Genomic DNA, 23884 nt, shown 5'->3' with positions numbered 1-23884 from the left:
CTGTATAGTTGGCCGAAAAGATTGTATTGTAAAAGTTTTTTTTCTGTGCTATGCTTGAACTATGCCATGGCCATACCTTATATATGCATGCTCGTATCTGTATGCAACATTCTAAATGTGCGAATTTTGGAGATACTTCAACTCGTATGATTTTGGTGATTTTTATTTCTCCTATATGCACCGTTGTGTGCCGATATTTATGCTAGCACCTAGAATTTCTGTATTTGTGATAGTTTAGTTAAGATAAACTTTCAGGAACATGCTGGACTAAGCCTTGTGGGTGTTTCTGTAGCTGGCGATTGTGTGTTGATGAGACCATCTGACTCAGACAAGCCACCATATGTGGCAAGAGTTGAGAAAATTGAGGCCGACCATAGGAATAATGTGAAAGTGCGGGTGCGGTGGTATTACCGCCCTGAGGAATCAATTGGGGGCCGCAGGCAGTTCCATGGTGCCAAGGAGCTTTTCTTGTCTGACCACTATGATGTACAGAGCGCTCACACCATTGAAGGAAAGTGCATTGTTCACAGCTTTAAGAACTACACCAAGCTTGAGAATGTGGGAACGGAGGATTACTTTTGTAGGTTCGAGTACAAGGCTGCTACTGGAAGCTTCACTCCTGACCGTGTTGCTGTGTGAGTCTTAGTTTTTAGGATTTTGGTGATGGATTTTAGATATTGAAAATGCAGAGAATGCATCTCTGTTATCTAATGTTAATATCCTTTTCTTCTGCTTTTTGGTTTCTGAAGCTATTGCAAGTGTGAGATGCCTTATAACCCAGATGATCTCATGGTGCAATGTGAAGGATGCAAAGACTGGTATGCTAACTTTGTTTTATAAGTATGTTAAGTACACAGTATAATTTGGAATTTGAATGTCGAACACTTTAATCAATTTGTTTAGTGAAGCAGGAAGAAGATGTCTAAATTCCATATCTTCAACAATCACTTTTTCTTTAAATTTCTTTAGTTGCTGGAGGTATACCAGACATAGTTGAAAATACCTGTGATTCTATTTTATATGTTTAGATTTCTAAACCCTCTCTCCATCTTAAAGGCAGACCAACTCTAACGCAGTCAAACAGTGGTTTCCATGTCCTCCAGTCTGGCCAGCTGGTTAATAGCTGATCTCACATTTATAGTGCGATTTCAGAAAATAATAGAGTATTGTACCATCAGGATCAACCACTTCCATTACCTTATCCTGTGCTTGTACCTGATTTTGAGGTGCATCTTCCTCATGATAAACACCCTTAGTCTGTGCAAGAGAAGTTAATTCCAAATAGTCCCTTGTAAATCAATCAAAAACCTGTCAATCAGCCCAAATTCCTGAGACTGAGGAAGTGATTGTGTGCAGCATATTGGAGTTTCCTTTACCATTTTAATGATTAATAACAGGAATGTGGACAAAATGCTAAAGTTACAGAGCAAAGAGAAAGATGCCAAGCAGAAAGCAAGTGCATTCTGATTAGGCATTCTTTACTATTAGATCAAATTTCTTCCAGAAATAATAAGAAATGCTGTAAAAGTGATATATTCCCTTAAGCTTGGTTGTTTTGACCTATTTTCACAATTCAAATTACGAGGGTTGCCTGGTAGTGATTTATGTTGCTGCCACCTAGATAGATTCCTATTGTATGTAAAATTGCCCATTTAAGTCTCTCAGAATTTTTGTCTTTTCAATAGTTTATGTTTCCTCAACGTTTTGGGCATCTAGTGGTTTTCTCTCTGTTTTCAATAAGAGAAAGATTGCATTAATTTATTTGAAAGTGAGAATTCAAATATGAAATATAAGGGGAAGAATGTTCCTGTGACTTTTCTATATCAAATAAACAAGATGAACTTAGAACACAGGGTCAAATGAAAAATTATATGAATAAAAACTTGTTGAGAAACATGAATTGTCCCTCGATATATTGATCAATCAAAGTTGTTCCGTTTCCTATTTGTAAGAAATTAGAGAGCTGGCTAGCAAAGGTTGCTACTTGGCAATACACCATCCTGGTTAGCATCACCTTTTTGGTTGGATCAGGAGAAAATGATCCATGTAGAGGGTTATAGTATGAAGGTTAAGTTGTTTAGTTAGCTTCTTACTTGCTGCAATCTCAAGGATGCGAGTGGGAATGGCAATGAAGTAGGTTTGGCTAGACTTGGGTCATGCTCCTCTTTAATCTTAGTAAAACCTAGAGACATGTCGTGCTTTGGCTCTAGTTGGACCAAAACCCACCCCATCCCTACCAGATTTTCGACTCCCGTAGGTCCAACCCGTATGCCCAGAAGAATTTTCTTTTTCTTCAATTAATTAATATCCCTTTAAAAAGTGAAGATTATTGTTTATAAATATCTAAATAATATGCTATTATGTTAAAACACAACAATTTATTTTGAAAATAAATGTATAAATAATAGTAAAACATTCTAAATAAATTAAATATATCTGCAAATATTACTCAGGGGTTTTGGACAAAACTGGAGATCTGCCTGAACCTAGTCGGCTCCATAAATTAAAACCCATCCCCTAGCCCGAACCCGCACCATTTGGGAGGGATTTGGGGAGGGTAGACCAGTATCATCCCTTCATGGGAGGTTATGATGTGAAGTATTCAGCTTTCATGGTTTGAATCAGGTTGCCGTTTTGTAATGGTGTAATTGTGCCTGTCTATGCTCTTGCATGCTTGCTGATAGAATAGTAGTTTCTCATGTTTCTGGATCCATATCACTATATTGTGAACATTATCTTTAGTTATCTTGACTTAAGTACAGTTTCATGAAGTTTCCTTGGATCACTTTTTGAGAGGGTATTTCTAATGCATTTTTTGGTTGAAGGTTTCATCCTTCTTGTATGGGTATGACCATTGAAGAAGCAAAGAAACTGGATCAGTTCTTGTGTTCTGATTGTTCATCTGATGATGATGCCAAAAGGTCCTTGAACTCATTTCCTGTGTCACCAGCTGCTGAAGCAAAGGTAAACTGTGTGTCTCCTTTTTTGATGTACACTAGTAATGAATTAATTTGTGTCATGGGGTTTCAGGCCTTGTTACAGTATATGGTATCACGCATACAAATATATGTCATAACTTAGTGAGTTTCTTTCATTTTCAGTAATGAAGTTTATATCGCAATATATGTCAGTCATGCGCTGCAACTCTATAACCTTCTAACTTCTAAGAAGCGGCAGAAGATGTCTCAAGGGTCGGCCCAATTGTTGACCTAGAAGAAGGAAAAAAAGAAGGTCGTGTAAAATGGCAAATAATATATTCAGGGGCATTGAGCTTTTCCTGGTGTTACTTAGTTATGAAAAATTGAGTCATATTTGTCAATAATGATACTTGAATGGATAAATGGAGAAAAAAAAAATGATCCTTATTTGATATTCAGTCTGGGGAATAGGATAATTGCATTTATTTGTCAATAGTATATGTAGGTTAAGCTTACTTATAATACATGTCCTTCTGTCTGTGTAATGCATCTATAGATAATAGTTGGACTTAGCAAATCTATAAGGTGATATTGGCCTTAATCTTCTCTGAATATAGAATTCTCTTTCACTTCCACTCCTACTCCATCTGATAGGCAGCAACAGGCATAGGAATCTTTTTCTTCTTGTTTCATATGCAACACTAGTTCATGTGGATTGTTCTTCTCCTATATCTTGTACTACAAGAGTGCTCCTTCTTGTCCAGCTTGCTCTCGACAATCAACTTATGCATTGCATTGTATATGAAAGATTAAAGTTTTTGAAGTGCAAACTTGTTAGATGTTAGAAGGTTCTGAAAAATATTGAATACAAAATTTGCTATTATATAGATCTTTTTCTCTGGAAAAAGTTGAGCTTGTAATTCACAATGATTTGTGTTTGATTTATCTCTAGGTGGAACCAAAGCGCAGAAAGAGGTGACAGAGTGCTCTTGATGCATCATGAGGTTGTACCCCTTTCCTTGCATAGTAGCACCACTATTTGTTGTATTGTGGAATTGTACAGTGCAGAGAAGATACTGAGCTTGAAAAATGCCAGAGGCTTTTCCTAATTTATGGTAACTTTGTTATCTAGTAATCCTGTCTGTGCAAAAACTAAGTGATTAAAATACTGCTCATCTTTGTCTTCTGCACAAGTGCAATTAATGTGACTCCCCCTAAACATGCAAACTGTTTTCGTAAACCATTAACCCTATTTCTGAGAGATCGTAAATGTATTTTGAAGTATTCTGATTCTAATTCTTCTGTTTTGTGGCGCCATTCTATACTTTGATGCTTGTGGTGAGTTGGAACTGGGTTAGTTGAGGTATACTGCAAGGGTTCTATAAATATCAGGTGCAGCCGGGCGTATGTTATAGTTGATAAAATCTTGATATATCTGATTTGTGTTTGGAAAGTCAGTTGTTACACATGAAAAGTGATGAACTTTGAATTCACGTTTGAAAAAGCATATGCAGTGTTTTGATTTCCATAGATTTGCAAGAATTTGAATGGATAATATAATTATGAAAGGATTACCACATCTCACGCAGCTAACATTTTGTTCCATCGAAATTTCAATATTTCCTTTAAGAACTATTGTAGTTGTATGTTGAACAGTTTTGGAACTGGATAAAATTTTCTGAAAGTAATATGTACATTTTGAGGATAAGCGAACAACTTTATTGTTTTGACTTTTTTCCCCCCTCTTTCTAACTTTGTTGTGTTTTTTGTTATACCAGTGCTTTCTTTATCGGTTTTGGAAACTCTCATCATGAGATCTTTTTGAGAATTTTTTTTAAACATTCATGTTGATCAACAATCATCAGTCAATCAATGAATTGGAAACCAAGATTTCGGAGCTCTGAGACCCAACTTTTACCACTTGTGCTCAGCATTATTGGCTAATATACTAGAGATGAAGTTCATCAGGGCTAAAGAACAATCAAACGTTGAATCCAGAAAAGAAACCTTATACTCTAGCAAGACGCATACAAAAGTATACCCTTTTTACATGCAACTGCTAATCAACATCAGTGGATATCTTGCAACACAGCATGTAAAAATACAACCTCCCCAAGGAACTCTAATCAAGATCAAAGAACACACCCCTTAGTCATCACCATATGCTCGAAAGCTGTACCGTTCTTGGTAGAAATCATTGAAGAAGAGATCAGCTTCAAACCATTTGGGGTAACGAACAAGATCACCGGCCATGAATTGCATATGGCGCTTGCTTCCTTCAGGCACAACTCTCACTTCCCCTTCTTCAATATAAACGAGCTGGTCCACTTGCCAGTCCCATGGCAGTTTGCACTTGCCCGTCTTCCAAACAGACCATCTTGAGACACCAAGCTCTGACAACCTCTCTTTTGACACTTTTCTTTCCACCTTCACATTGTAGAGCTCCTCCATCGGCTTATCTATGTGCACTGCACGTATACGCAGATGCTTCCCATGAATAGCAACAGAACTTTTATACGTTCCACTGCTTTTGTTGGCGAAAGAGGTGGTTAGCATCGGACTAATGATAGCACTAGCCATATCCGCTGATTCTCTACTTCAGTTCACCAAAACCAAACAATCTGGATACTAGACGGATGGGAGAACATAAAAAAACAGCCACCTACAAAAGATCAGTCTGGTATTGCAAATTGTATCCGGACAAAATTAACTACTTCAGAAAACATAAACCATACTAGAACAAGGATGAAGGTAAGAAGTGTAAGCAATGTAAAATCATATAATCCTATTTCCTGGAGGAGAACTATGAAGATGGAGCTTATCAGCATTCAAGTAAAGCAATCAGTCTTCATAAAGGGATTCGACTATCCCTTTTCCACAGCCCTTCATTCCTACACTATCTTAGATGACATAAAAAAAAGTCTGCTGCTCCAGAGTACATGAATCATCAGAGAGTACTTATCTTCCCGTTGTATGGCACTGGCTATCACAGTTCTCAAAAAAATATTACCAGTTGCAATTAATAATTTACTGAGCTTTTCTGTGAACTTGTATGCATCTTACTTATTAAACTAGAGAGAGAGAGAGATGAGAGAGAGAGGCATCTTCTCTAACATAAAATTTTCAGAAAAAGAAAAAGAATGAGATGAATTTTGTGAGTTTTTTCTCCACAAGAACTTTCTCTTTTTTCCTGGGTGTTTTTGTGAGTTTTCATTTTCCTGGGCTCTTCCATTGTTAGATCTACATTCTAGCACCAATGAATATAAAGTTCTACGACCAACTCATAAACAGGTTCCTCCTTATCTTGGAGAATATCAATAGTATGTGCCCGTAACAATGAAGGAGTGCATCACTACAATGATTTGCTCTGCCAGCCTAAGCACAATAAAGAATCTGATTACACCACTTCAACTAACAGTCGAAGAAAAAATAGAAGTGACATAACCAGCAATAGAAAAAATAGAAGCAATCGTGTGTCAACAGAGAAGAAGGTATTACCTAGAAACCGCACTCGTCGCTGTCCTCGTTGTCGACTTGCCTTTCTTGTTGCCGTGAATTTGGGGCCTAGGGTTCTAAGAGATGGGTTTGGGGAAGAAATAAGAGAGGGGAAAGAATGGAGATAGAAAGAGAAAGAGAGAAAGAGAGAAAGATAAAGGAAGAAGAAACGAGAAAAAGAGAGAGAAAGAGATGGTTTGACTTTTTGTATTATTATTATTATTATAATTATTATTATTATTATTATTATAATAATAATATTGTTATTATCATTATTATTATATTATGATTATTATTATTACTACTACTGCTGCTACTACTATTATTATTATTATTATTATTATTATTTATTATTATTATTATTATGATTATTATTATAAATCATGAGATCGAATCATCAATTTTTACATAGATACAATTGAAATTAATATATGTTCATAATATGCAAAATTTATATATCTATAAATGTTAGTACAATATTGATGTAACTATCATCTTACATTGTTGAATAATATGGGTTAGTCGAGCTATCAAAATTTAGATCAAACCGTTAGATATGATCAAACTTACAGAAAAATATATTTGATAAAGTATTAGACTTATTGGATATACGGATGTCGAGATATCGTACTCGAAACATAAGAGTAATCATTCAGGACGGTGTATCGTTGAATCAGACCATGTGATTCTAAATCATACCGTCTGATATGATCTAATGGACACAGTCTTGTATATATTTAAATTTCGTATGAATCGTGTGTCCGAATTTTAAGATATCGCAATTATTGATTAAATTTTTTAATATGATTATATATATAATAAAATAATAATTAGAATTGTTCAACCATCATCATCATCATCATCGTTGTTATTATTATTATTATTATTATTATTATTATTAGATTAATTCATAGAAATTATTCAATTTCGAAATAAATTTATAAATAATAAAAAATCATAAGTGAATTACTTGTCAATTTGAGAAAAATATAACGTAATACAAATATATATTAAAATATAGCATAAAGTTTATATATATCATGTTAAATAATAATTTTAATTATAAAAAATATTATAATTTACTAAGTTGTTGATTAAATTTATTTTTGTATAAAGATTAAATGTATAAATAAAAGTACCATAATTTATTATTATCCAAAATAAAATGTAGATATTGATTAATAATTATAATATATGGTCAATTTTGATTATAAAATTGATCAAATATTAAATATAAAATATATGATATTGGTTAATAATTATAATATATGGTCAATTTTGATTATAAAATTGATCAAATATTAAATATAAAATTAAATATATTAAAAATTCAAAAATAAATATATATATATATTAAAAAAATGTTCACCAGCTCTCGAGCCAGCTGGTGAATAGCCTTAACTAAGCTCGAGTCGAGCTCAAAGTCGAGCCGGGAAGCGACCCTCGATGCAGAGGCCAAAATTTTTTTGCCTGTGGTCGCCTCTGTCTCGAATTGACGCTCCCAAGCAGTGGCATTCTCTAGAGCTTTATTCCTTTCCCTCTCCAATTGGGATAATTCCTCATTGCAGCATTTTAAAGTAGCTTCCAGGCGGCCAATCTCTTCCTGTTCGGCTACTCGTCGATTTCGCACTAGTGTAGATAAGGTAAAAGCCTACAAGAAAATAACCGAATCAACCAAACGGATGAGAGGGTAAGGCAAATAAGAGAATGAAATCTTGAATAGCATACTCGAGCTATATCCCCGACCTAACTCATCCATATGCTCCTCACTAAGAGTAGAAAACCATCGTAATTATCTTCACTTACAACACTCCTTGTGTGGTTCTAGTCCAAGGAAGTGTCGGTTGTATCACAATACGACTGTATGCCCTCTGCTTGATTAATGGCTAAAACACCACCACGGGGAACGGTGGCCAAACCCAACACAGAAGGGACGTCTCGCGCCCTCTTTTGCGGAAGAGCACCTACACAGCCCCGGGAGGTCCAGCCTCGAGGAAATCAATGGAGGAAGAGGAGCAACCACCCCCAGCTGAACTACAGGCCGCACGGGAACCTATCTTTCCCCTACCCCCTAATGAGCCAACACTTGTTCGCAACGTTTTTGTTCCTTCACGGTGGCTTTCTTCGCACGCACTGCTTCAATGTTCACCTTCTCACCTAATAATGAAAGAAAAAATTAGAGCTTATATATGAGGAAACCAAACAGAAACAATATGTAAATATAAAAATAGGGGAGAACAACCAATACTAGATGGGAAATATCGAGTAATATCATTTGTATTGGCTAAACAATTCTCTCGACAAAAATAATTGACAAAAACTACCAAACTCCTTGGTGTGATGGATTATAATAGGCAAACTGCTCCATTCCAAGGCTAAACCCCAACCATAATCTCTAACATAAAAGAACTTCTCTTTCCATGGCCCCCGCGACGAAGTGAGTCCCTCCAAAACTGTACAAGCCATGTGAGGGTAGAAATAAAAATATCTCCTATCATTAGTTGAGGAGGAGGTCACGAATACTCGACGTAATTGCCATAGTGCATGGAAGCTAGACAAAGTAACGAGGAGACCTTTCTCTTGAAGTCTACGTCAGAATCCCTTAAAACACAATGAATTCAGTGTGAACTGACTAATGCATATTGTAGCTTTGAATGATCTTTACTAGTAAGGGTTGGGGAGGAAGAGAAAACTCTCTACTGAAATAAGTGACATAAACGGTGATGTATCCCTCTAGAGTTTGCCTAATCCATTGCCTCGGAGAAGGAAGAACAAACTTATGAGTCGAGGGAAATCTAATCCTCCTCCGTATAAGTGGGAGTTCCTCGCAACTAAGAGTGTTGTCGCGCGATCATATGTCCACAACACGGGCTGGCAGGTGCCTTCTCCCCGACGAATTCCTCCCCCACCCTTAATGCCACAACTATGCTTGGTCATTGGCTCACATTAGAAACATCTGTTTCTTCCTGGTCATCCTCACACACTGCCTCTTCACTCTCACTACCAACTTACCTTGAGTTGGCGGAGGGGCACGCCCAAACCAGCTCAAGGCCTCGCCTCAAGCTGGGGTGCTACCCCCTCCCCCCCAAGTTGGCGGCTTCGCCTTGAGCTAGCGGAGGGCTCGAGCGTGCGTGGGTTCACCCAGCCCTCGCCCACAATCATCTTGCCAACTCTCATTACCTTTATCACCACACCCTTCACTACTGTCCCACATTTTCAAGCAAATGACAACAAATATAAGGAAGGAAGGATGAAAGGAACTCACCTTTGGAAGCCATGCCTTACTTACTTGATGTGGGAAATTGAATGTTAGAGGGTGGGGAGAAGGTAACACTTATGGAAGCTCCACCCACTCACCCTACTTAACATTAATTGCATTTTTTTGCCGATGTTTTTTGCTTACTCTCAATCTGATTTCTCTATGAGGGCATAACTTTTCCGAGAGTGGGGGGGTATATGATGAATATGTTGGTAATATTAAATGATTATTGAGGGTACATTTGTAACTTTCACACCTGTGATACACCATAAGGACCTACACCCCACAACACCATAAAATTTCATATCCTTTATCAATACTCAGAATAATTTTTTTTGTTGCAGGTCACTATTCATTGATTTGACATATCATAAACCGCAAAGATTCTCTCATTAAGAAAAAAGAGCAAGACCTAGTGTTATTATTGTGTCGAGGTAATTTTTCGGTTCAATCCCTCACTCAATAAAGGAACTTAGTCAAGTGGCTGAAGAATATATCCGGGAAGAAGAGATGTTGGAAATGAAAGAGGATGAAGGAGTCGATAAAAGACGAATAGACAAACTACGATATCACACTATGGACTTACCGATGGGGGGTTATGCAGGCGATAAAAGACTGCTCTCTGTGGGGAAATTTTCAAATCGCACGCCTTTGAACGTACCAAGGGGTAAAACATTGATCATCATAGCAAAATCACAAGCGGTGAGATGGCCAACAACTATGAAAAATCAGGTTCGTTGAAACATGCACAAGTACTTCCATTTCCATAAAGATGTGGGGCATGACACGGAAGAGTATTTACAGCTGAAAGACGAGATCGAAAGACTGATCTAACAAGGATATCTAAAACAATTCATAGGAGGGTCGACACAAAGCATACCATCTTGGTATATAAATAACACCCGAATCCAGCAGAGGTAGAGAAGTAGGTCAAGAGAAGGCAAACCCAACCTCATAAACCTGCTGGAGAGTCGCCAGGGGACCAATGATGTGCGAGAAAGAGCTGATGACAACTGGCCAAGAAGGGGGATCATAAATACCTTTGCCGGAGGGCCTACATTGGGAGATTCTAGGAATGCGAGGAAAAGATACTCCTAGACTTACAACACAAACAACCCATCCTTGTGATACACCAAATGCAACAAACAAATCCGATAACCTTTGATGAGAACGACCTACAAAGGGTTTTGAAAGCCCATAAGACGATCCACTTGTTATATTCATTGATGTGGCTAATTTTCAAATTAAAAAGGATAATGGGAGCTCTGTTGATATCATCTTGCTAGATGTATTGAGATGATAGACACGGTATCCTTGAGATCGGTGCCCACTCCATTGAGAGGCTTTGGAGGATCAGAGATTGTCCCTTAAGAATGATCGATCTACCAATGTCTTTGGTAGAAGATCTTTACAAAAAAACTGTCATGTTGAAGTACCTAGTAGTATATGAGCTCTTTGCATATAACATGATCCTCAGAAGGAAGGGTCTTAATAAATTCCAAACAGCGGTCTCTACTTTCCATTAGAAGCTGAAGTTTGTAGCTATAGGAGGGGTTGGAGTAGTAATGGGAGATCAAAGGTTAGTAAGAGAATGTTATAACATAACTGTGAATGCAAAAATGGCAACTCCGAGGGAGGAAAATAGTAGCATTGATGCAAGGCACGAAGGAGGAGAAGAAGAACTAAGAATAGAACTGAGTGACCACAAGGAAATACAACTTATTGATGGGGACCTAAGTAACATAACTAGAGTTGGAACAAAGTTGACTGAGGAAGCGAAGAAGGAATTGGTGACGTTCTTAAGAAAGGATGCGGACATATTCGCTTGGAGCCCATTGGACTTCGAAAGGATTAGCCCCGATGTAGTCGTCCACCGGTTAAATGTGGGATCTGACCTCCAGATTTATCAAGTACATAGAGAAGAGTTTCAAAGCGAGAGGAACAAGTTCATAGAACAAGAAATGTCAAAACTCTTGGCAGTAGGATACATGGCGGAAGTCCAATACACAAATTGGCTGTCAAATATGGAAATGGTGCCCAAAGGAGGAGGAAGTGGAGGATGTGCACGAATTTTATGAACTTAAACAAGGCATGCTCGAAAGATCTATACCTATTGCCTAGAAGAAATCGATTAGTTGATTCTACAATAGGATGTGCTAAGTATGATGGACGCCTTCCAAGAGTACTATCAAATTTTTATGGTGAAGGAAAACCAAGATAAGACATCCTTGGTCACAAAGAATTAAAATGAATTTGGCCCATTTTTTATTATATGCACACACAAACAACGTACCATAACAATTAGTAGATAAAAGTGGAAGCTTCAACTACAAATACCTTTCTAGTGCTTAAATTAAGTTTTTTTCAAACGTCGACTTAATCCGTGTGCCCGCGGCTTAATTAAACAAGATGAGTTTCAATTTAGCTGATTTTTCTATTTTATTTTTTATCATATTTATAAAACTCAGGAAAAAAATACAAAACAATAAAAAAGAAAACAAAAATCACAAATCCCAAAGACAAAAATCTGAAAATGGGCACACATGTAAAACATTAGTCATACTCTCTCACACTCTTTTAAACACGTTAGTCTTCTCTTTCCTTCGGCACAAGAACCCAGCCGCTGCACCACCATCCGCCGCAGATCTCGGCGTCGTTCGAAGGCCGCCGCCGCCTCGACCGCACTCCCAACTGGTCGATTGCCTGTTCCGACTTTTGTGCCACCGTCGTAAAGCCCCCGACGCGGCCGTGAGTCGCCTACCCAGATTACCACCACTGTTCGCCGCCTGGTTCAACCCCCGTTCTCGCGCGAATCCGTTCACATACCGCCGTGCTCTCGCGGCGCCGCTGCCATTGCCTCGGCTCAAATTCTCCGTTCAGACGCTCAACCAAAATGGCAGAAACTTTGGGGCTTAACTTTGAGCTGCTATTCAAATGATGGCATTTTGAGAGTAACTAAGTGTGCTATGCTAGTTATTCATCCAAATTGAGATGGGTTCTTGGTGGGAAACCTTGCTCAGTCCAACGAAGAATTGGGTTGGCCATTGGCGCCTCCGTAGATACGGTATGTGATCTGTGATTTCTATCTTCTCTTTTCTTTTATTTTGGAGTAAGCATGTGAGAAATGGTTTTGGGTATGCTCTTCTAAGATGTCAATTATTCCTTTGGATACATTTATGACTCTGAAGGGTGAAAATGTTAATGTGCTGATCTTGGAGCGTTATGTTGCTATTGGAAGTAGTGGGATGCTTAGGGTTTGTTTATTTGTGCTTATTTTCAGTTTTTAATTCCTAAACCAGTAATTAAAGTGAAAAAGAATACCGTTTTATATGATCAAGCTTACATTTTAGTTACTTGCTTTTGTGTAAATCAATATGTATACCACATTGGTGATTGACCCACTAGCTAGTCTTGGTATGAAGGTAACTCTGCTTTTGAGTTCAATGTTGATGTTATCCCAGTGTTTTATCAGTTTTTGTACGTATACATGTTATATTTGAAATATCTAAAATTATTCATGGTGGAGTCCTCCTAAGTGTCTTATTTGCATTTATGCTAGGAAATATTTTAAGTAATTACCTGAAGAGCATCAAACCCAATGAGAAGGCAATTAAAGACTTATCACAGATGAGAGTTGAAACTAAGTCAGTACAAAATCTTGAAGAAGTTGAGAAGATCATAGGGTACAGTTTCAATGACTGTAGCTTACTACGTCAAGCCTTTACACATCCATCATATCAGAGGGATTGTGTGTCATACGAACGACTTGAGTATATAGGTGACTCAGTGCTTAATCTTTTAATCACAAAGGACCAGTTCTCAATGTACTCAGAGCTTCCACCAGGGTTGTTAACACCACTTCGTGCTGCTAATGTTGACACGGAGAAGCTTGCCCGCGTTGCTATGCAGCATAATTTTCATAGATACATTCGTCTTGGCAATCCAGTTCTTATAAAACAAGTAAGTAGTTGTTTATTAAAACAAGAGTTTCGATTGTTAATTCAGTAAATTATTTGGTATTGTATTCATCAAATATTTACTGACTTGCTGCCTCAGCAAAACCATCTGTGACGTAAACTAGTAGATCAGATGTAATCTACTATGGAAAGAAGTAAGTTTCCTATAGGATTCTCTTAGTGTTATACGTCTAGAGGAAGATTTTTGCTTTTGGATTTGAAGATTCATATATTGGTATTTTTGACAAATGAGTAGCTTCTTAGTTCAACTTTTATCGAAAGAGCCTCATGTCATTCAAATTTGATTGAAAGTACATGTCGCTGACATATTTAATATGACACAAGTATAGTTAAATCATTTCTTTTGGAGGTCTTAGGCGTACCACAAATTCAGAAAAGAGCTGAAACATGATTGGAATGAGTCGGGGAATTTTGTCCACACCATACTCATGGAAGAAATTACATCCTTAAAGAAAATCACGGTTTTTTGAAGAGTTTGTTGATCAATACAACCATCTGATGGTGATCTTAGTTTTAGAGTTGTGTACATAATAGGTTTTCGTACATGTAAGACAATGTAATCCAATCTACAATCTAAATCAGAAACAAGGAACATTCGGAAACTTCTTACTGAGGATTACCAACTTCCATTTGGCATATCAAAGGTCTTTTACGTGCATAAGCATGCTATGAGTTTCGGCTACAAATTAGGCTTTCTAGTTTGATTATCTACTAATGTTTGCCTTTGGCTTTAGTTTGCATGCAATTACTGATGTTTAAACTTGTTTTCCTACAATTTCGACTTAATTGTCTTGGTACTTTTGCAGATTCAGGCATTTATTGAAGCTCTTCCTAAACATCCTTTGCATTCGCCTGGTCTGATTAATGCTCCAAAAGTGCTTGCTGATGTTGTTGAATCCACTGTCGGTGCTGTGTTCGTTGACAGCAATTATTCAATTGATACAACATGGGAGGTGACTTCTTTACTATTTTATCTTCTTATTTTTCTTTTCTCCAACTTATGTACATGCCGGAGCTACTTTACTTAAGTGGAAATGCAAAATTTCTTTCTAAAAACTTTCATGAATTTGGAGCATGCGTATTATTTGATAAATACATGCCACCTTCTTGCCACTTGACAACAAGAACTCACCCCTTGTCTAAGATCTATAATCGGTGCTATCCTTATGGAAAAAGCAGTTCGCCTTTAATTATATAGATTGAATTTCATTTGACATTTTTCACTGTAAAGTCAGAGGAGCTTAGGGTACTGAAGCAATTGGGAACCAAACTAATAAACAAATGACGAATTTGGCCTAACGAGCTTCCATGTTTCTTAGTTCATTTAGTTGCTCGTTTGATTGTCGCCATTCTGTATGACACCTTAGAGTATTGTCTGGTTTTATGCAGGTAGCCAGTGATCTATTAAAGCCTATTATCACTCCTGAAATGCTACAAAAGAATCCTGTGAAGAAGCTGTTTGAGATATGCCAAAAACACAAGCTCAAACTAAAACTTGTCGACCTATGGTCGCAAGAAGGAACCTACAAAGTTTTCATTAACAACAAACTTAGAGGAAAAGGTATGTGTCGTGAGAAGAAGGAAATCGCATTGAATAGAGCAGCAAATGATGCTTATAAAGAGGTTGTAAGAAGGATGAGTGCTAATAACTTCTTGTAAGTATTATAAACTTCATCATTGTTGTTGTTTAATATTTTTATGTTTTTTCTTTAAAACATAAAAATAATCGATTTGTCTCTCTGGGCCAAAGGTTGCACGAGCTTATATTATAAATTTAATTAGCTCATCAATCGTTTTGCGCCCATCAATTATTTTAAAGTGTAAATTACAATGATCTTCTTTGGCATAATTACGAATGTCCTTTGTTGTTTGGAAAATTATCAATACCTCTTTGATTTTAATGGTTGTCTAATAATTAGTCCACTCTGTTTGATTTTCATTCATCTTACGTGGTAAACTGATCAAAATGTCCTTATAGATTAAGAATTATAATTTTATTTTAATTTTTGAAATTTTCTAATATTTTTTTTGGACTAAGTGAACATTTTTTTTATATATAATTTTTAAAATTTCTCCGTCCATTTTGTCCGATTTTTTTACATTTTTTTTTTATATTATGTAAAGAAAAACAAAAGAATTACAATAAGGGCAAAGTTGACAATTTTAAACTTTCATTTAAGGATTACATAATTTCATCAAATATCAGGGGTATTTATGATTTTTCAAACAACGAGAGGTATTTATAATTACGTCAAATTTTAAAAAAAGTGATTGTAATTCACCTATTTTAAAATAAATAAGCTGGTGCAACCTTTAGAGTAAAAGAATTTACTTAGCATACTTTAGCATTGCATGGACACATTATATCATAATTAGTTGAATATCTACTAATAAGAACATAGAATTTGGACTGAATGTTCACTAAAAATATGGACATAGGAAGAAAATAAAACTTAAAACATGTTAATTTCAATAAAGTCTATACCATATGATTAATTTGTATGTGCATTAAGCATTGTACAAGAAAATATTGTGGGTACTAACACATTAGCCAGTGGGTGGAATTGGCATTCTAATTAGCAACAACGGCTGTAACATAATAATTGCATTAAGGCTTTATAGGTTTTTTTCAACAATTCAAGAACATAATTCTCATCATCTTTGGTTTTGTATTACTAAAAAATGTTTTTATAAGAAATTTTTCATATATTCTCACTTTAATCAATCATTTCATAAGTTGGATATTTCATTTTTGCAATGTTCTAGAGTTTAATTTGCCAGTAATTATCAATGAGATCTTGTTCGATTAGAAAGATTGAGATATTATAAAAGAGATTGTGAGTGTAAGTCCCACAAATTCGGGTATATGTTTACTTCTATCTTATTATTATTATTATTATTATTATTATTATTTTACTTTTGTTTGAATGTATTTGTTGGTTTGGATTATTGATGTGTTGAATTAATTTTTAAATTTAAATATATTAAATAATGTAATGAATGGCATGTTATAAAATCAAAATTTGCCAACAATGAAAGACAAGTGGAAAATTGCAATTTGAATTTTCAGACCAAATTCTAGTCAAGCATGTTCTTTTACTTGACTTCATGTTCTTTTAAAAATATGCGTTTGAAGGACAAACTCGTGTAATTATAGTCAAAACAGTTAATATCTTACGCCATGTGACACTCATTGCGATGGACACTCGATTAGGAAATTATCAGCTAACACATCAAGATAATAAAAAATATTTAAGTGCGTACATCAATAAACCGAAATACAATAAAAATCTAAAAATGACAAAAAATACACTATGAGATATATAAATTATTATCGAAATAGAAAAATACTCAGATACAAGAAAATCGAGCCTAAAACCTTTAATTGAAAAAAAGAGTTTTGGATTTTAGAGGGTGTTTAGCTAAGTTTATAAGTTCCATAAAATATTTTATTAAGACGTTTGAGCTTATAAAATTTTTAAAATTGTTTGGAATTTCTTTTATAAAGAGATCATAAAATTCTAATAAGAAAAAAAAAGATGTTTTGAATTTATACAATCTTTAATTTTACCTATTTTTTTTTAAATTGAGGCCGAGCGAACACATGCCTCTCATTTCAAATTATGACATAGGCTTGACCACTCGGTCCGATCTTAGGTGGGCGGCCCTTCTAAGTGCAAGGGAGATCGCCAACCTAGGCCATCTACTTTCTTGAGCACCCATTGACTCCATCAAGCAAATACCTATTTTTTTTGAACACATCTTATAAACTTTATACGATTAATATTTTATAAAATAAAAATATTCTCATTATTTTGGCAATATTTGACATTATTTTTGAATGATGAGGGGTTCTCTCTAATATTATGACGTCTAACTTTGTATAAACATCCAAATTATATTATATTTATATAAATCCTCATGTCAAAATTTTCATTTTTGGAAAGAAAGATTATATATTAAATTTTTATTTGGAGTTCAATTAATGTAATAGTTATGAAAGTACTTTAAAAAGATTATATACAAAATAAGTCAATAAATAAGTATTCATTTGACCTTAATGATATTATGTCATTTTTTTTTTTTTACATTTTACCAATAAAATGAGGTTATTATGCCTAATACCATAATATTATATAAATTGAATACTTATTTCTAAAATAAAATTACACGACTCATAAACTTCTAAAATATTTTATAAAATATTTTAAATAAATTTAACCAAACACCCTTTAAATCTTAATGGTTAAGTTAAGATCTTGTTGGGTAATATTTGTTCATTGATCATACAATATTTATGTTTACTTTATGACATGCTAAAAGGGAATATTCTGGCGTTGCCTTTTTCTTTTGTTGGAAAAATATAGGTAAATAACAATTTATCATTATGTGATATTGTAAGAGATCAAATTATTTTTTAATATATAAAAAAAAGAGCAATTTAACCTCCGTTGCTTTTAAAAGTGAAGCAAATCTTCCTTAGACAAGAGGTAAATTGATCTGTTTTAAAAAAAATGTTGAGAGGTAAATTGTTATATTATAAAAAACATGACTACTTAAGTGAGGATTCGAAGATGTTTGAAATTTGAGGGATGTTTGGAAAAACTTATGTTTTACTATGGACAAAAGTTATAGAATTATTTTTGATGTAATTGTAATGAAAGATGGGAGTGTTTATGGGGGAAAATTTTATAACTGTTGACTTAAATAAATTTAATTTAAATAATTTAAAATAAAAAATGCAGATCACAGATACTGATGCTGATTTTTTTTTTTTTTTAAATAAAAAGCTGATAAGTGCTTACAACAAGTTTTTGCAAATATCCCTTTAACTTGAGAAATCATAAAAAAAAATATTACTTGGTAAAAAAAAATAAAAATGTGGTTAAATTATTTAGAAAGTTATTAAAATATCATTAAACTAGTTGTGGAGGTGGTGGAGGAAATAAATTATGAAGAAATCAAGATTGCTTCTATAAAGGTTAAATTCGGTTTCTGAAATTAAAAAAAAGAAAATGAAAAAAAATTATTGAATTTTTTCCTTTTAGATGGAATTAATTTAGTTAATACATTAAAAAATATAATGGCAGCAAAGGGCATAGTCGCACTAATATTTGAAAAGACAAATATAACCCTAATTAGATCATTTTAAAAATTAATTGCATTTACTCTTTTTTTTTTAATAACAAAATAACTCCATATCATTTTAACACCACTATGTCAATTCTTTTATTGTTTCAATAATACTTTTAGTTGGTTTTCTTTTGATTTTTTCTTCTTTTTTTTTAAAAAAAAATAGTGATTTGTTGGTTTGTATATATTTTTTCTTATTTATAGATATATTTTAAAATATAAAAAAATATTTATTATACGAATGCAGGGACAACATGCCATGACGACTAATATAAAAAAGAAAGATCATCTGCTCTCACTGAATGAAGACTAATGACACCGCGATACAATTTTTTAATATGAAATCATACCCTTAATTAGATAATTTTAAAAATAAATTGTAATTATATTTTTATTTTACAAAAGTGATCTCATGTCATTTTAACATCACAACAATAATTCTTTAATTGTGTGGAGAATAAATTAAAATAATTTATTATATTTTTTATTGTTTTTATTTTTGAAAAATGATTTATTTAATTTACATATTTTTTATTTTATTTATAATATATTAAACATTAAAAGAAATATTTGTTATATTCACTCAAGTACAGTTTGGAAGGACCAGTACAAACAAAAAGACACGTGCGTAATTGGTAGTCGTTGTGATGCCAACGGTAACCAAAATTCAAAAAGTGTGCGTATATAAGTTGAAGAATTTTGTGGTAATTTCTATATATCTTTCTTGATGAGGCGGGTAGTTCTACAATCCTGAAGAAGAGGGGTCGATTCTTGTTTACTTCTTCATCTTTTCTGTTTGGGTCCTTCTTCTTTACGACTTTGACGGTAGAGATGCTAGTGATGTTTTCATCGGCTACTTCATTATCGCATTGTCCTTTTCTTTTACTGTTTTGATAGCCTCAATTGGGGTTTTATGATCTTGTTTCGGTGAAATTGTTTTTACGTATGTTGTTGGTTATTATATATGTTGATGTTTCTTGGAGTATGTGTTTTTACGTAGGCGCACTGCAATCCCCTTCTCTGTACTAGTTCTTGGAAAGGCAAGAACAATATGGTTTCTTGCATTTTCTTGGAAAGCCTTATTATTGTTTATGTGATGAAAGAATTATTACCGCGATCTTAGTTTTGTTTTTTGAAATTTGTATATGCGTTTTAGGGTTTTAATCTGCGTCCTCTTTTATTGCCAATCCTGACAGGATAACGAAGGAATTTGAAATTCTTGAAGATATTCATGCTTCGCTGTTCGCACTATGAATCAGGTGGGAAACTACAAAACTGGACTTTTTGATTGGAATTCTTGGTTTGATTCATGTTAATCTTCACTTGAAAGTTCTCATCATGAATTCATTATCAATCTGTTATCATTACTCATTGTTTTCAATCGCCACGAACTTATTCCTTGCAATTGCGTATGTCTCTGTCAATTGAGTTCTACCTCCCATTATCATCATTTATTTGATCGTGGCATACAGGCCACCAACAAAACAAATGCATTTTCTGATTTTGCATACATCTTTTCATGTATGATGGTCTGCTGGTGAAATTAGTATTTCGGTACAATCTGTGATGAATAAGGCTTTTAGATATAAATTGGGTCTATATCTTAACGCCAAGTTGCGTTGTGTTTGCATGTTTTAGGCATCTCCTTCGAAGGTGATAGAAAGTTTTCACTATCCTAACTGATGTTAAGTTGTTCCTGAAGTATTATCCACACTGAAGTGCTAAACCCTTTTCAGTAGACTTAACTCGTCTCCGGAATTGCTGGAACCTATCGCTGCCATCAATTCTAGAACTGACCGACGCCTCACCTGCAAAGGTACCTACGTAGTGTAGGTTCAACCGCACACTGAAGACAACATTCACTTATGTGCCTTTCCTGAACCAGAAGTCTTCAAAATTGAAACCGGCTCCGAAAGCTTACTAGGTAGGCCAACTTGCCTAACTATTTCTTTTCATTGCTAATTTTTCTTGACCATGATAGCATTCATGGTGGCATGCTTGACTTGACTGAATTGCTTGCATCCCCTATAGATTGTTCTTGCCAATCTGGAGCAATGTATTTTTATAAGTTAGTGCTTTTGCATTTCAGAGCCCCTGAAAATTTTGAGTCCTTGACTTCTAAGGATTCCACATTTCACACATCATATATACATGCAGAATGTGAGAAAATAATTGAAGTGAATTCTTTCCTGGAAGCCAACGGTTGTCGTGGCAACTGTAGAGCTCATATTCTATCTGTGTAGACTGCCAATTTACCTGTTGAACATGCTGATAGTTTTCTTTATGTTTGCTTGTAATAGGTGGTGTGCTCTTCTTTTTAATATAGGCATATTCTGATGAGTAACAAGCTTGGTCCAATATTTCACGAAGAAATTGTCTGGTTTTGGACCTCTTCATTACTAGTGATCCACCAGTGATTTTTTACATGCATTCAGAACATAATATTAAGATGAGCTTGTCTTGGTGATGCTGCTACAGTTTGATGTTTTGTAGCTTAAGTTCGTACAACACTACCAACTGCAAAGACAATATTAGCCGACAAAATAATTTGGTAAACTAGTTATTTCCCCTGTAGAAAGATGAGTTTACCAGCAACTTGCAACTTTGGTCTTGTCTCTGGTCAATGAATGCTATTCTTTATCGAACAAGCTTAAGTCAATTCAATACTGCAAACATCAATTGTCACAATATTTAAATAGGGTAAACCTTAGACATTTGTGTTTTAGTTTTCAGCATTTATTACATGACTTTACACAGTTGTTTTTGGAACAATTCATGACAGTTTATAGTTTACTGTATGCTTTCATCAAACAGATGGCCCTGATGCTCTATGCACATTCATCTTGTGACTCTGCTGTAAGTGTTGCCATCTGTTGGAACCAGTAGTCCAACTGCGGGACAAGTTGATCAGAATTGGTAAATATGTTTTTTGTGCTTCTGACAACTCTCTAATGCAGTTGAAGCCTGTTACAAAGTCAATTTGATGGTCATTTCACAGTATGAAAGCCTTCTTATTCACTATTATATCGATCAAATAGGGATGAATTGAAATAGTGCTACCTCAACTTTATTGCATTTTCTGGTTTTGTGGCTGGATTAGCTCAAGTCTTATGCTCATTTCTAGTCGTTTTCCAGATTTTTGAGGTCTTTGATGCTCAATCCAGAAAGTTCTTCTCCCAAAAGCTGCCTGCAATTATCACAGAAGAGGATTGTGGTTTATTCTGTACGTATCCTTTTACTGGTTTGATTTATGAATGTAGGATGAGCTATATTTCTGATTGAACGCATCTTTCGTTGTTTGGATACTAGGCCAATCGTATAATATCCAATGTTGTGAAATTTCTCATATGACATAAAATATGAGGAAGTTCTTGTGATGTTTATGCATATGAGGGTAATCATAAGATAGCGTCTATGATTCTGACCTTAGGTCCAAAGTCAAGGATAATCATAAGATACTATTTTGTATGTCAGGCGGTGCTTGTTGGATAAGCAAATTGAACAACTTTTTTAAGAAATTTTCTATTGGAATGACAACATCGAGTTCAAGAATTTATTGATGTGATTCCATTGATTAGTCATTTGATTTAAGAAACTATAATCATTTTGTGTTAGGTTATTTGTGCTTTGATTTATTTTTATGTCATTGAAGTGATCATAAAGTGGATATTTTGGATAGAAGACTATGCAACCTAATGAGTTGTGCTCAAAGGATTTATAGATGACCAAATTACATTTTACCCCCTATGGTTTAAATATAGTAAAAAAACCATAGGAGTACATGTGCTAAATTTAAGAAAACAAATGTTTTTTTTGGCTTAGTTTTTAAACATAGAAGAGTTTAGCTTAATTTTTAAAACACATGAGGGTTTATGTAATTTAGCCTTTATGGATCTACCCCAATTAGCCTTTATGTAATTCTTGATCAATTTTTTTGGTTTAAGGTAGAATGGTCACTGGATATGGGACTTTAGATCGACCAGTGAAGAAAATAAAGGAGTCGATGTATAATCACTGAGTGAACAAAGTCTCGATCCACTACCTATGCATTAGATGTTATTGGAAGATAATTGATGGACGGATCATTATCAACTTGTTTCCCAAATTTACTTAGAGATAGATTTTCATGGTATGTTGCTAAGGGTTGATTATGATTAATGGGCTTTTAGAATTAGACACATTAAATCACAAGAGTTGTGAGCTTGGGGCTATGATTAGGGTGAACCTAGTCACTATGAAAGGGTCATACTAAGATGAATTTAATTCACGGTGTAAAAAGCCCACATAAAGAAAAATGCCACAAAAAAGAGATCAAGGACGCTCTCGTTTGGAGCATAAATAGTCCCATTAAGTCTTGTCGCAGAAAGAGTATATGAGTAATTAATTAAACTACAGAAAATTTTGAGAAAGTGCATTTGGCAGATGTTCAACCTCGAAAATTGTTGGAAAGGGTGACATGGATATAAATATTAGAATAGGTGATGAAATGCTTCTCTTCTATGTACTATTTATGATTATTTCTGGTGATATTTTGATCTATTTTATAATCAAAATGCTCCATTCTTATTGGGCGATAAAGCAAAAGATTGGCTCCACTCCTTACCTTTGGGATCTATTATTAGTTGGAACGAGCTCAAGAATATAATTTCTTGAGAACTACTTACCCGCTTCAAGGACTACAAATATACGGAAGGAAATAAGTGGAATACGCCAATTCTCCGGTGAAAGTTTCTATGAGTATTGGGGGAGATTCAAACAATTGATTGAGAGTTGTCCCCGTCACCAAATTCTCGACCATCTTCTAATTCTATATATTTATGAAAGATTATTTGAGGCAAATAGAAGCTTGGTTGATACAGCTAGTGGATGTGCTTTGTATGACAAAACTCCTAGTGAAGCACATAAACTAATCACAATTATGGCGGCTAATACTCAACAATTTGGTAGTAGAAAATACAACCCACCATGAAGGGTAAACGAGGTAAATATTTCTATTGATGAATGTTTAGTTAACCTTCCCTCTCTTGTTGAAAAGTTTATAGGGGGAAGCATTCAACAAGTCAAGGCTTGTGGGATATGTACATCTTCAGGACATTGCATCG

The 23884-nt window shown here is 34.8% G+C and overlaps 3 protein-coding genes and 1 long non-coding RNA gene across 7 annotated transcripts in view; 3 read left to right on the top strand and 1 right to left on the bottom strand.

Moving 5' to 3' along the window:
- LOC105168122 (chromatin remodeling protein EBS) overlaps nucleotides 1-4214 on the top strand; it is a 4966-nt gene extending 752 nt beyond the window's left edge. For both annotated transcript variants that reach the window (XM_011088070.2, XM_020696151.1), the window contains exons 2-5: nucleotides 293-635; nucleotides 750-818; nucleotides 2826-2964; nucleotides 3871-4214. In XM_011088070.2, coding sequence (XP_011086372.1) covers nucleotides 293-635; nucleotides 750-818; nucleotides 2826-2964; nucleotides 3871-3897 — 578 coding nt within the window. In that variant the 3' untranslated portion in view covers nucleotides 3898-4214. The remainder of the gene's footprint in view (nucleotides 1-292; nucleotides 636-749; nucleotides 819-2825; nucleotides 2965-3870) is intronic.
- On the bottom strand, nucleotides 4831-6573 carry LOC105168121. 3 transcript variants are annotated; one of them, XM_011088068.2, is made up of 2 exons: nucleotides 6417-6573; nucleotides 4831-5546 (listed from the first exon to the last, which is right to left on the bottom strand). In XM_011088068.2, exon 2 carries the CDS (start codon nucleotides 5496-5498, stop codon nucleotides 5067-5069), a length of 432 nt encoding a protein of 143 aa, XP_011086370.1. In that variant the 5' UTR covers nucleotides 5499-5546; nucleotides 6417-6573; the 3' UTR covers nucleotides 4831-5066. The 3 variants fall into 3 exon arrangements, with proteins under 3 accessions (XP_011086370.1, XP_011086371.1, XP_020551809.1); XM_011088069.2 differs by having other exon boundaries at nucleotides 4831-5580; nucleotides 6417-6569; XM_020696150.1 differs by having other exon boundaries at nucleotides 4831-5595; nucleotides 6417-6562.
- LOC105168120 (ribonuclease 3-like protein 3) lies at nucleotides 12192-15354 on the top strand. The gene is made up of 4 exons (XM_011088066.2): nucleotides 12192-12736; nucleotides 13232-13632; nucleotides 14456-14602; nucleotides 15039-15354. Exons 1-4 carry the CDS (start codon nucleotides 12664-12666, stop codon nucleotides 15306-15308), a joined length of 891 nt encoding a protein of 296 aa, XP_011086368.1. The 5' UTR covers nucleotides 12192-12663; the 3' UTR covers nucleotides 15309-15354.
- On the top strand, nucleotides 19522-22254 carry LOC105168119. The gene is made up of 5 exons (XR_002287720.1): nucleotides 19522-19607; nucleotides 19979-20041; nucleotides 20519-20706; nucleotides 21597-21698; nucleotides 21918-22254. It is a non-coding gene; the product is annotated as an uncharacterized LOC105168119 (long non-coding RNA).

The sequence above is a fragment of the Sesamum indicum genome, linkage group LG8, assembly GCF_000512975.1.
Source record: "Sesamum indicum cultivar Zhongzhi No. 13 linkage group LG8, S_indicum_v1.0, whole genome shotgun sequence".
NCBI lineage: Eukaryota > Viridiplantae > Streptophyta > Magnoliopsida > Lamiales > Pedaliaceae > Sesamum > Sesamum indicum.
This window is presented reverse-complemented; position numbering and strand designations above follow the sequence as displayed.